This window comes from Thunnus thynnus, chromosome 2 (assembly GCF_963924715.1).
Source record: "Thunnus thynnus chromosome 2, fThuThy2.1, whole genome shotgun sequence".
NCBI lineage: Eukaryota > Metazoa > Chordata > Actinopteri > Scombriformes > Scombridae > Thunnus > Thunnus thynnus.
Genome location: NC_089518.1, coordinates 7,893,279 through 7,905,667, shown reverse-complemented (window position 1 = coordinate 7,905,667; position 12,389 = coordinate 7,893,279). Strand labels below are relative to the sequence as shown.

The window sequence follows — 12,389 nt, the reverse complement described above, 5'->3', positions numbered from 1 at the left end:
TCCATTTTCACTGTTTGGCAATGAAATCTAAAAAGTGCATTTTGGGTAGAATGTTTATTTACAACCAGTACTTTATAGTAAATATATAAAACTTGGCTTCACAGATCAGATCAGACTTGGAGGATGTGCAGAGAATCTGATATCTCCAAGAAATCAGACATAGAAAGGGTTAAAAAAAAAAAAATTACATCTGCTGCAGTGTAAATGCTGCCAAAGATGACTGATTGTTCCTCCGACCCAGGGTAAACATATCTGAAAAAGAAGCAAAGACTCTTGGGAAATCCAGTGCGAGAAGAAAGAGAATCTTTCAGCAGCCAGACAGTGTGGTGAGCTGAGTCACTGTGAACCTGAATGATTTATTCTCTACTGAACTGAAGATGTGTGTGTTTATCAGTGTCCTACGATTGTCTACATGCAGTTTTTGGGGCTTTTCTACACATTTGTCATAGAATAAATCAGATATGTGAATTACAGTTCTTGTGTTCTTATCTTAATAATAATGAAGAAAAAATAAATATAAATCACACAGAACAGCAAAGATGTTAGTTGCTCTGTAACTCAGACCTTTATTATAGTTTAACACACAAAGCACATAGTTTTGTACGCTCAGTTCAAGTATACTGTTAGTATACATAATGTAGCTGTTCAACATGTACTGTACCCTCAGAAAACAGAGAGCCAGTTTGATAGCACCATTATAAAAAGTACAATAAAATACGATTCACACACATTATTGTACAAAAGTAATTTTTTAAACATGGAATAAAACTGAACTTGACTAAACTGACTGGTAGTTTAGTGACTGATAAAACCTTACTTTCAGTGACAGGAAGTTTAATAATGTTTGGGTTTTTTTTGTTGGTTTTTTTTACATTTTGAGAGTATAAAAGAACACATTTGTAATTGACTGTCTAAACAGGAAGAAATGGTGTTTGTGCTGTGCAGGATCTGTCTCCTTGTAAAGGCAACGTATGAGGCAGTGAGAGGAAACCAAGTGCAGGTTACTGCAGAGTCTGCAGCCCTGTGATGCTAACAATGAGCCCAGAGAGTACTGCTGGCTCTGGGACACTAAAACAAACACTTCAGGCACATTTAGATTGTCCTCGCTGATATTCTACTGCAGCTTTGCCGTTTGGTCACAGTCTGTTTCCTGCACAACACATTTCAACATTAGTGTAGTTACTCATGAGATTATCAGGCACATGTTTCTCTCCAAAGAAAGTAAAAAAAGCTGTGCTATTACTTACAAATCTAATCTTTTACAGTTACATGGATATGAACGTGTAATATATGCTGTTGCTGTCACTCGGGTACGATGCACGACACCGTGCACGACACCGTGCATGCACCCGAAACCTTAAGAATATGTTGTCTCCCGACTTTCATTGCAGTCTGGCAGTCGGACGATAATAAATCTTTGGAAACTGAGTGTGAAAGTTCGTTTTTGTGTGAAAGTTCATTTTTGACCTTAGGAAAATCTTAACAAAAAGGTCCACTTGCTCGCCTTTTCAGTGGCTTTCAACCACACCCCACTGCCTTCCATCTGTTGTTAACATGACTGAACCAACGGAGCTATCACCATAACAACTGAGCAAACTCACTGCAGAAAGCTCCTGATAAAAAGCTAGTAAGTGGACTTTTTTTGGTTCAAATTCATTCCAAGTGTCTAACAGTCAGTGTGTACTGATGGGTGTGAAAGGTTTGTGGACATTTTGTAAAGGCACTGAACAAGGAGAAAAGACAGTTGAGGTCCTAATAGAAGCTTCAAAAGCAAAATGTTGCTGCTTATCATTAAACAGGAAGAAGTTCTGATCACATGAAGACAACAAGGCGACACGTTGGAGCTGAAACTGATCCTCAGTTGTTCAGGCACCATGTGACCAAAGAAAAAAAGAGAGTAACCAAATTTAAGTCAGTATTTTCTGCTTTTCACTGACTGAATATACTAACCGACTGTTTATACACTCGCTGCATACTGACTGTGTGCAATGAGTGGAAGGCTTTCTGCATATTATGCATCATGTTAATTAAGGGTCAACCTGTCAACATTTTGCTCACATAATTTTATTTCTGGACAAACTGAGATTGCTCCCAACAACAACTTCCCATCATGTGATGTTCAGACTACAGTCTTGTCCACAGAATGCTCCGAATATACTAAAAAATGATGTTGGGGCACTTTAGCTTGTAATGTTTTAGCTTTGCAGATTGGTCTGTTTGCACTTTTTTTAAACACTTAGTTGATTTGCATAAACTTGCGCCTTCAGCTTATGAAACGCTCAGTTAGCCTGTGTAGCATAACCTCAGTGTATGTGGACTTCAGTGTGTAAAAGGCACTTTATGAAACTCTCGAAGTAAATGCAAGCGGAAAGAATGAAGCATTTATTTCCAAACACAGACCGGAGCCGCTGTTATCGACGATTCCTCGCCATCCTCAGGTGACCCGGCACAGACATCCAAACTCTCCGGGGTGAGCTTTGAACAAAAAAGCACTGCAGCCGGGCTCTGTTAGAGTGCTGCACTTCAAAGAATGCACATCTTGGATGACATTCCCCGACGCTGCACCTGGTGTTAAATACCTGCCCCTTCCCAGCAGGTTGATTTCATCACTCATTCAAAAGTCACAGGGCAGGCGGAGAGCTCCACTGCCCTCAGGGAGGATGGAAGTGTTGGTAAGGCTGTAGCTGCCTCTGTTTGGACAGGAGGAGGGGATCAAATATTCTTTCAGCTGGGGAGAAAAAAAAAAGGGAGGATGGAGGGTCAAAGAAAGCTGCTGCCTTATGGATGAGGGGAACATAAAAGGATGATTTGACCAGGGCAAGGCTGGCAGGGGGAATCCACCACAGATGTGTAGTGGTTGGTGGGCTTCAGACAGTCTCCCTGTAGGAGGGGAACAGCCGGTCGACTCCTCTCCTCTGCTTCTTCTTTACCTGTGGGTCACCTGGTTGTTCAGGAGGCCTGGGAATGTCTGCTCTGTTTCAGTGCTTAATGAGCCACCTGGCAGAGACACAGAGACACGGTTACCACCTACAGGATGCACTTTGTCCTCGTTTGACGCCTTCTACCGACACTCTGAATCATCTCTATTGTATGATAAATGTAGGGGATTTCTGCCCTGCTAAGTGCTCAGACTTGTCTTCAATTATCATAATAAGTACACTAGATGATAATGAGTCAACTTAACACTGTCTCTCTGTGCTGTTACCATTAACATTGTAATAAATATAATATCAGAGTGTGAAAGTTCACTCTTGACCTTGCAGTAGTTCAGAAGTTCAGACAAAGCAATCATTAACTCAAATGGATTTTTCCAGAGCTTTCGACTCTCAGACTCCAGAGACGGGATATGATCTCTTCTAAGCAACTTAGGTAACAACATTCACTGATGAAAGCAGTGAGATGCGGCTGAAAGTTCCAGCAGAAACCAAATGTTTTAATTATTAAATTATTTTTAATCAAACAAAAGTATTTCCACTGTATTAATTTGACTGGAAAACTACAAGACAGACCAGACTGACTGCTGAGAGATGTGAGGTAGAGGACTGTAATGCTAATCTCATGGGAGGGGTTAGCTTTTAACTAGCTAGCGCTAACCAGAAGGATGGAGTCAAAGCAAGTCTGACCTTTTGACTAATCTCTCAGTTGTTGCTGACAAAGGAAAATGAAACAAATGTACAAAAGTATTGAGTTTTGCCCCTGAATAGATGTACATATTGAACTAGAATAACTGTAATTATCGCACTAGAACATAATGTTATTACTGACAGGTATGCATCTCTTGACATGTATGTAGCACTTACACTGTGAAGTGACCTGAAGTGCAACAGTAGAATAAGTTTCACCACCATAACAAATACAGCAGATGTTACAGATTGTTGAGGTCTCACCATTATGGCAGCTGTACATCCACACACGATGACCATCATATCGACATCTGCATTTCATGATGTTATTGCTGTAGTCTGACTCGGGCACTTCATAGTTTGGATTAATTATAATCTGTAAAAAGGACAAACATGGAGGATTCGTCAACAACATAAAGAGAGAAATGTGTGAAAGGAAATGGCTGCAGCGTATAAACACCGGGTGAATAAATGAGAGTTTGTCACCTGGAAAATGTAATCTCCGGGTTTGACGTCAGTGATGTCCACCCACTGGCAGTCGATGTCGTGCCTGTAGGTATCCCAGCAGCCCACAGTGATGCCCTGATCTCCAAAATTAGCGCACTCATAAACCTTCTCAATACCTGCAGTAAGAAAAATTAGATAGTAATCAAACCCTCTGAGAATGATTATTATATTTTAAAGCTACATTATTAATTTTTTTGCCAATTGGGGGCAGCAAATCAAGCTGTAGACACACAGAACAAAAATCAGCATTTATTTCCAGTCAGGTTTTGTGAACCCAGTTAATAGAAGACTATTGGTGCAGCTTTAAAAGCCCATTAAAAGTTGTTTTGCCACATTTTTGAAAAGTTGAAAAGTTTTTTTCATATCTTGAAATTGGTTCTCACCTTCATCACACTCTGAATCTTCCAGGCAAAAACTGGCTTTGTGTCCTTCTGCCACTTTGGTTCCGTTGAGGCTGAACAGGTCATAGACAGTAAACACCTCCATGCTGTGATAATGTCTACACACACACAAACAGAAAAGCAGTTTTACAAACCTTGTCAGGCTGAAAGCGCAGCACAAAAATGCATCAGAAAGTTTGATGTGGGCCTTCATACGATGTGTCAAGTTCTTCCAGTCAAAGGTGCCAAAGGTTTGACGTGTGGGAAGCTGCAAATCATGTGAAGCTGCCAAGAGTAGAGTTCCTCCAGCCAACTAAGGAACCACAAGATGTGGGACTTTCTGTAGCGCTATGTGCAGCAGTTTTAAGCTCACGGCACACACGCCTTGCACTCTACGACACTGACCTATGACAGTCGTGCCACACCCAGGAGTGACGGCTGGCTTTGGGCCGGAAGTCGGACTGGCCGTTGTTGTGGATCTGGGAGGAGAAGCGCAGCAGGCGGCGGTAGGAGTTGGCCGGTGTGGCGCTGGAGGTGGAGGACAGACAGTTCTCCTCGTACGCACACTGCAGCATGAACATGGGTCGGTCCTCCATGTAGGTGGTCTGTTCCACCACCTGAGGGTTCAGCACCAGGTCAGGAGCCGCTGGTGGGCAGGAGGATGAAGAGAAACCACAGAGAAGCAGACACAGACAAAACATATTTAGAAATACTTAAAAAGCTCTGGCACATGTGATGTAAATGAGTCTCAGTTTGAAGCTGTAGAGCCTTCTTGTGATTCAGGAGGGATTTTGGAGTTTCAGTTATATAAACATTTCTCCAAGGCAGAAAAAAATGAGTTTGTTGAATTAAAAGTCAACGTGCAGAACAAAAGAGTGAAAGCTTTTCAGTGTGACTGTTACCTCACTGCCAAACGAAGGGCAAAGGATGTAGTCAAAGTTAAATTAAGTCAATTACTTAATTCTTTATTCATTCATTCAGTCATGACCATACATTTAGGATCTTAAACAGGCAACCCTAACCCCCTAACATTACACCATTTCTCTCAAAAGTATTCATCATCAATAACATATGAGTTTAGGCGTCTTACTCTCAGAGCAGGAGACGCCAGCGGCATTGCGTCCGCCTCCTTTCGAGCAGGTGAGGTGGGCTCCGTGGTGCAGGCAGTGGGACAGAGACATCTCAGTACCAGAGCAGCGAACGCCACTCATCACCACAGCATCTGCATTAACCTCCCCCGGCCAATACCATGTCTCCTGTTGAGAAAAAACAACCACAACAGGATTACATCCACATATCATCCACCGGAAGATGTATTTTTATCAGTTAATTATGAAGAGGATTGTGTTTTTCCTCCTCTGTCTCTCTGCCCCAGGCCGATCCCCGGCCAATAAGCTCCCTGTCTGTTCTCCTGTTTCATCACCTCACCCCCCTCACCTGAGCTTCTCCGCCCATCTCCCCACCTGCACCTCATCACCTCATTAGTTCAGTTGTTGGATCCTTTGTTCGGTTCAGTTCTGTTCAGTTCTGCCTGCACTCAGTTTTTATTAAAGCTTTATTCTTCAGGTTCCTGTTGCCTGCAGTCTCCTGCTCCACTCTTCATGACAGGCAGGATGCTACCAGGGCTCCTTTATGTAGTCATTCAAGTTGACCATTATGGAATTGACCATTTCATTATTAATATGCTAAAAGAAGCACATAATTCAAATTCTGGAGCCAAATTGTGCATTTTTCAAGTACACATATTTAGATCTTTTACTCTAGTTAAAATAGCAACATCACTATCACAAGTAAAAGTCCTGATTTCATCATTTTACTCTATAAAGGTATTATCAGTAGAACGTGCTCAAGAAACAAAAGTAAATGTACTCCTTATGTAAAATACACCAAATACACCTTTTGGTCTTTCTAATGATGTATTACTGGATTATCAATACTAATGCATGATCATGTTGTAGCTGGTCAAGATGAGGATAACATCAAACATATTATTGATGAAAACTTGAATCTGAAAAGTAACTACAGCTTGCAAATAAATGTAGTTACAACATTTGCCTTTAAAATATGGAAGTATTAAGTAGCATAAAATAGAAATACTCAAACAAAGAGCCTAAAAATTGTATTTAAGTAAAGTCCTTGAGGACATGTGCCTAACAAAACGCTAAGTGAATATAGAGATGAATGATGGATGCTGTTCTAAAAAATATTGGGGAATAATAATAATATAACTAGCACATGAGTGCTTGACTTCAAGACACTGAACAGTTGCAGAATTATAAAATATCCATGCTGGTTGATGCCTAATTGCTTTGTAGTAATACTATATAACTATTTTACCAGTACTGATGATACTCAGCAACTATTTGGTACCTTTTTGAAGGAGATCAATGTTAATTGTCCAATGAAAGGTTAGGCAGAGTAATGTTCCACACTGACCACTAGAGGGCACACACGATCCTTGTAACAGCATCATGGACGTGACACTTCATTGAATTGATGATGAGGTTTTTCTGTATTGTAACATTTATATCTTACATTAGCTGGTATATTTTTCTATTCACAACAACTAGGAAGTGAAACTTGTAAACTACCAACATAACAATCCAAAAAATATGAGCCAACACAACTATTCCCATGTCTAAAAAATACTGTATTGGAACCGAGCCTCCATATAAAGAAAGGAGAAATGCTACAACATAGTAATGGGAAAAAGTTCCTTCATTTCATAAGTCCTAATACAATGGACAGCACTTCTCATACCTGCCTCGAGGTAAACCTCATCCTATAATCATACAGAAACCATCATTTTCTAGTTTCCACTCATAAAACTGCTCTTCACTCCACGACTCTGCAAACACTTTGAAAGGCTGTTACTATGAATCCCCTCTCATTTCCTGTTACTGTTATCATGCTGTACTGTAATCTTCCTCCCCGTTAAACAAGAAGAGCTCTTTATCTTAACATCCTACAGGTGTCAGCAGTTAACAGAGGTATCAATTCTCCACACCAGAGAGCCATTTGTTGTTCTTAGCAACAACAGACACACAGAAACACAGCGATCCTCCGTAGGACTCTATGGAAGTATGTGGCTGCCGATATTAAAAATAAATCATTTCATCAAATTGAAATGTCATTTCTTCATTTGAGTGAATGTCAAATAAAAATAAAAGTTTAAAATGCAAAAAAACAGTTCCACTGACAAATCACTTTCAGCCTGCTCCCAAGCATTTAAGCACCATTATTAAGAATAAATTGAACATTAAAAGGACTTTTCAATTCAGCAGACAATGTGAAACCTAAACTTGAATACATCTGAAATTAATGGTGTCCTGACTGTAGCTTATTTCTGATGAAAATGAAAATCATCATAATGGCAGGATTCTACCAGTCCCCCTTTTGTGAAATGAGCGAGGCCATTTCCATTCCATTTTCATTATTAATATGCTAAAATAGGAGCATAATTCATATTCAAATGTCCACTGAGCAATATCATTCTTCTAGTTTAGGTTGCACATTATTAAGCCAGAGTTCTGTGGGAGCAAACTGAAAATGACACACACATTCATTTTATCAGTAATTTTATGAAAATGAAAACTGAATCTAAACATTTTGTCACCTGTGCACACAGACGGAAATTCAAATTTTACTTGATTAAATTATTTCATTTTGATTTTGGCAGCTGTATACTCCCATAGTCACAACTTGTCCTGTGTTATCTCGGTGCCACTGAGACTGATTCATGTACATTAATGTCCATCAAATGAACTGTAAGGATGTATAGATATAAAGAGACAAACTAATTCTGGAAGATTCCTCCTCAAAATAAACTGAAACTTTACATTCAGCCTCATAAATATTATATACAGAGCAAAATCAATGTTTCATTCATTACTTTTGCAGATAGAAACTAAAAAGCAGTCGGCTGCAGTTTTTTCACATTAAACACTATTTCAACCTTGAAGGAAATTTTTTAGGATCTCACATGGCTTCCTGACGAGAAAACCTGAACTGCACAGGAAATGATTGCAAGCACCTTACTGTGTTTGGTCATTTGGAAAAAATGAAAAAGGGACTCGGGAGTACGCCTGTGACTCAGGACAACAGTACGTGACACTGGTGGTGAGTCAATAAAACCAGACCATAATCTACAGCAATGATTCCAGCTCACTGGCTGCTGATTAAAGCAGTGCTACCAACTAATGAACTGATCTGAAGTGAAGGAAGGGATGATTTTTACACCACTTTCATTTCTGTACCATATACAGTGTATTTGGAGACTTGGAGGAGTTCTGGTTTTTCTTGGCTTCCCGTGGGGCATTTCAGAGGGGCTGGCAGACAGCGGTGACCCTGCAGCAGAGTCAGGATATAGCTTTACTGGCTCCACACCGCCAGATCCAGTCCAGCCAGAACAGAAGGATACACTTGATTGTTTCTCTCTCTGTGCTTTTCATCTTTTTATCCCCAGCAGTCTTTGGTCATAAAAGTGTTATAAAGTCAACTTTGTTCTGACATCCACAGTTTGGCTGCGTGTCATTTTCGGTAACACTGGGATTCAGATTTACTCCGTGCTGCTGTCAGGAAAATAAACTGCTTCATGGACTGAAAACTACACTGATTAAACTGAATACTTTACATGGTCAGGTAGATTACTGCTGAGTCTGCGCAGCTCAGTAGATGCAGCTAGGTGCTTGCTCACAAGATAACACCTTTTTTAATGGTTTTATGGTATTTGTGACTGTAAATTCATTGGAAGGTTCCTGGAAAGGGCTCTGTAACACAATCTATTAATTGCTATTATTTGCTAGTGTGACCTACAGTAGAGTCAGCTGAACATGCAAAATCTGTCAACAGGCAAGCAAACAATTCATCTGCTACAGAGAATAATGTTTCTGAGTGAATAATGAAAGAATATTTTCTTTGGTTTAAATCAACTCAACAAAACTAACTGAACTCAAATAATCTTCCCTCTGTAGTTAGAACCAAATTACACACTTCTTTCCAGGATATTTCCTTATTAAGAAATGATAAACCTGTAAATGTAACTGTCCAGACACATTGCAGTTGATTGGGACTTTGGAGACCTACTGTAGATCTAGCAGTCAGGGCCAGAAAAGGGTTTTTCTGCTGGGAACTCTGGTTACAGTTGACTGGAAGGATATCATGTACACATTATGTACCACTTGTTAGTTTTGTTTTACTTTAAAAGCTGTAACATTTGAAGTGAAAGAAATAAAATGTGGTTTTATACAGAGCAAACCCCACCACATAGCTGCTGTGACTCGTACCTGGAAAGCGTTGCTGGCGAAGCCCAGGCCCAGCTGTCTGCAGACCACCATGGCCTCCATGGTTCCCCAGCCTTCACTGCACACCGTCCCCCACACCAGAGAGCCGTTTCTCTCCACCAGCACTTCCACACGTCCCTCATAGGGGTTACGACCACCACTCAGACGCAGCTGTGTGCACAAAAGTTACAGTAACATGATGTTCAGTTAATTATTTTGTGACCAAGAAGAAATAAAAGCAGTTAAGAATTTAGTTTCTCTGCATATTTTTATGGATTTTCTTTAACTTTGACAATAAAGTTAAATCTAGAGAAAATGACTATACATGCAAAAGTCATTTAAAATGTACATAACCAATATAAACATATCATTATATAATATATCATATGACACCTATATGTTCACATTACCAGAAGCCTGCAGAAGCACATACTGCATATAAGCACAAATGTGTCATGAAGAGACAAAGCTAGTTTGTGGTTGTAGTTGGTACAAACTATTCAAATCTATGTAAAATGATCCAACTCCTGTCTGGAGGAAGAAAACAATTTCAACATTATACAAGTACAAAAGAAACAACCTCCTTACATGCCGTCCTTCTGCAGTCTTGAGAAGCATGTTTCAAACTGCAAAACTGATTTTTGGCCACTTGGGAGCAGTAGAAACAACTTGTGAACACAACATTGACATATCATCTCTATTTAAGTTGATATGTTGACGTTGTTAGGAAACAGCTGCTTATTTCCACATCCAGCAGTTACAGAGCAACATTATCATTCATGTGGAGTCGTGTTTCTGTCCAATATTCACTCTCTTTTAGCTGTTTCTGCTCTCTACTAACTCCCTAGCTGCTAAATGCTCCACTATGTTCACCAGCTAGTCTACAGCTAACTGTGTCTGTTTGCTGTTTGGTGCTGAGCAGGTAGTGTAAAGCGGCTTTTTAGAGCTTTCTCTCTGAAAATAGCTGTGTGCTGCAGCTGAAATGAGATTAGAGTGCTGAGAGTGAACCAAAACAGTAAAGGTGCAAGCAGACAGCTAAACAATGAAGCTCCATAAAGCCGAGGGGAGCTGCAGAGTTGCTGATAATTCTCTGTAGGTTCATCACTACAAGCAATGGCTCTGACACACTGTCATTCGATACATTATTATAAAAATATTGATAATAGCCACTTTAAGTAGGCCGAACTGGGGCCCGCTCCATCAAATTTGTACCATGCAAGCTGCAGTTTGCAGAATGAGATAATCCCTCTGGTGTTTTATCTTGCATGAACATGTGAAACTCTTGTAGAATTGTATCTGAAATTTGCAAGCAACAGTCGTTAGTGTAACTTGACGCTGATAGATAATCTATCTGTGCTGAGGCTCACCCTCTCCTGGAAGCCCATCGCAGGGACGTTACATCTGACGGCTGCGTCCTCCTCATGGCTGCAACCCAGAGCCTCCTTGTTGAAGAAGCACTCAGTGATGGACTTCTCAAACCCAGAGCACTCCACCTCGTTCATATGGACCGGGCCCATACCTGGAGAACACAGACAAAATAACAACTATCTGAAAAGGAGGCTTTTTCTTTGTACAACTATCCACATTAAATAGTACAGCTCACTAGCAGCTCACACTTGATGAATACACTCACCATGTTTTATTTATAGTAACATAACTTTACTTATATATCATGTAGAGTCAAGCTGAGAAAACAGATTGAAGGTTCTGATGTGACATAAAACAATCAAACTGTAAATGATAAATATTTGCAGTTTCAATGAAAAAGGCACAAAAAACTGTTGAGATAAAATCACTTTACATGTAAATACATGTTCCTGTTGTATTTGTATGAATAGTGAAACAATATTTTTATACTGTTGCTCTATAATATAATATTTGAAGAGATTATCACGTTCAAGATTTATACACATTTCATAGGTTTCTGTGTCATTTTTTAAAAGAATTTACATCCCTGGTAGCTTTATACTTTGTTAAATTGACAAAATTATGAGCTAGACTTATAGCTGAGTTTAAAAAAAAAAAAGGATAGTTTAAAATGTGCTAAACAAAGACAAACATGAACCAGAATGAACCAGAATGAACCAGAATGAACCAGAATGAACCAGAATGAACCTGGACTTCTGAGGACACACTGAGACATACCAAAATGAGTCTTTCCCCAGTTCCTTCAAAATCTACAAAAGACAAAGTGTCAGTCTGTCTCTTGTGAAGTAACAGTGAATATTCCTCGTGCACTACAAGTCATGTTTAAGGTCCATCACCATGAAGAATCTTTAAAAGCAATGACAGAGTCTTCAGTCACTGGAGATGATTTCAAACAGCTCTAATTCATTTCTGTGAGCTTTGTCTCTGCTAATAAGACACGCCTTCATCTCCAATGATCCTCAGAACTTGTTTTCCCTCTCTCTTATGTTTTACTATTACCATCTACGTTTTTCATTATTTCCATCTGAGTTTTGTTTTTCTCCATGAGCTTTCAGAGAGCCACTGATGAGAAATCATGACGGAAAAATGACTTTCAAAAAGCAGTTTTCCATGCCTAATGTCAGTGGAATGTGGAGCAATGTACAGCACGTCCCTGTTTGTGAAAAAGG

General features: G+C 39.8%; 1 protein-coding gene across 1 annotated transcript in view; it reads right to left on the bottom strand.

Annotated features, from left to right (window-relative positions):
• Positions 1-2,359: 2,359 nt before the first annotated feature.
• Positions 2,360-12,389, bottom strand: part of loxl2b (lysyl oxidase-like 2b) — a 41,418-nt gene continuing 31,388 nt past the window's right edge. The window contains exons 7-15 of the mRNA XM_067601703.1: positions 11,160-11,311; positions 9,796-9,963; positions 5,601-5,766; positions 4,916-5,156; positions 4,514-4,629; positions 4,110-4,246; positions 3,888-3,999; positions 2,931-2,997; positions 2,360-2,728 (exon numbers count right to left, since the gene is read on the bottom strand). Coding sequence (XP_067457804.1) covers positions 2,725-2,728; positions 2,931-2,997; positions 3,888-3,999; positions 4,110-4,246; positions 4,514-4,629; positions 4,916-5,156; positions 5,601-5,766; positions 9,796-9,963; positions 11,160-11,311 — 1,163 coding nt within the window. The 3' untranslated portion in view covers positions 2,360-2,724. The remainder of the gene's footprint in view (positions 2,729-2,930; positions 2,998-3,887; positions 4,000-4,109; positions 4,247-4,513; positions 4,630-4,915; positions 5,157-5,600; positions 5,767-9,795; positions 9,964-11,159; positions 11,312-12,389) is intronic.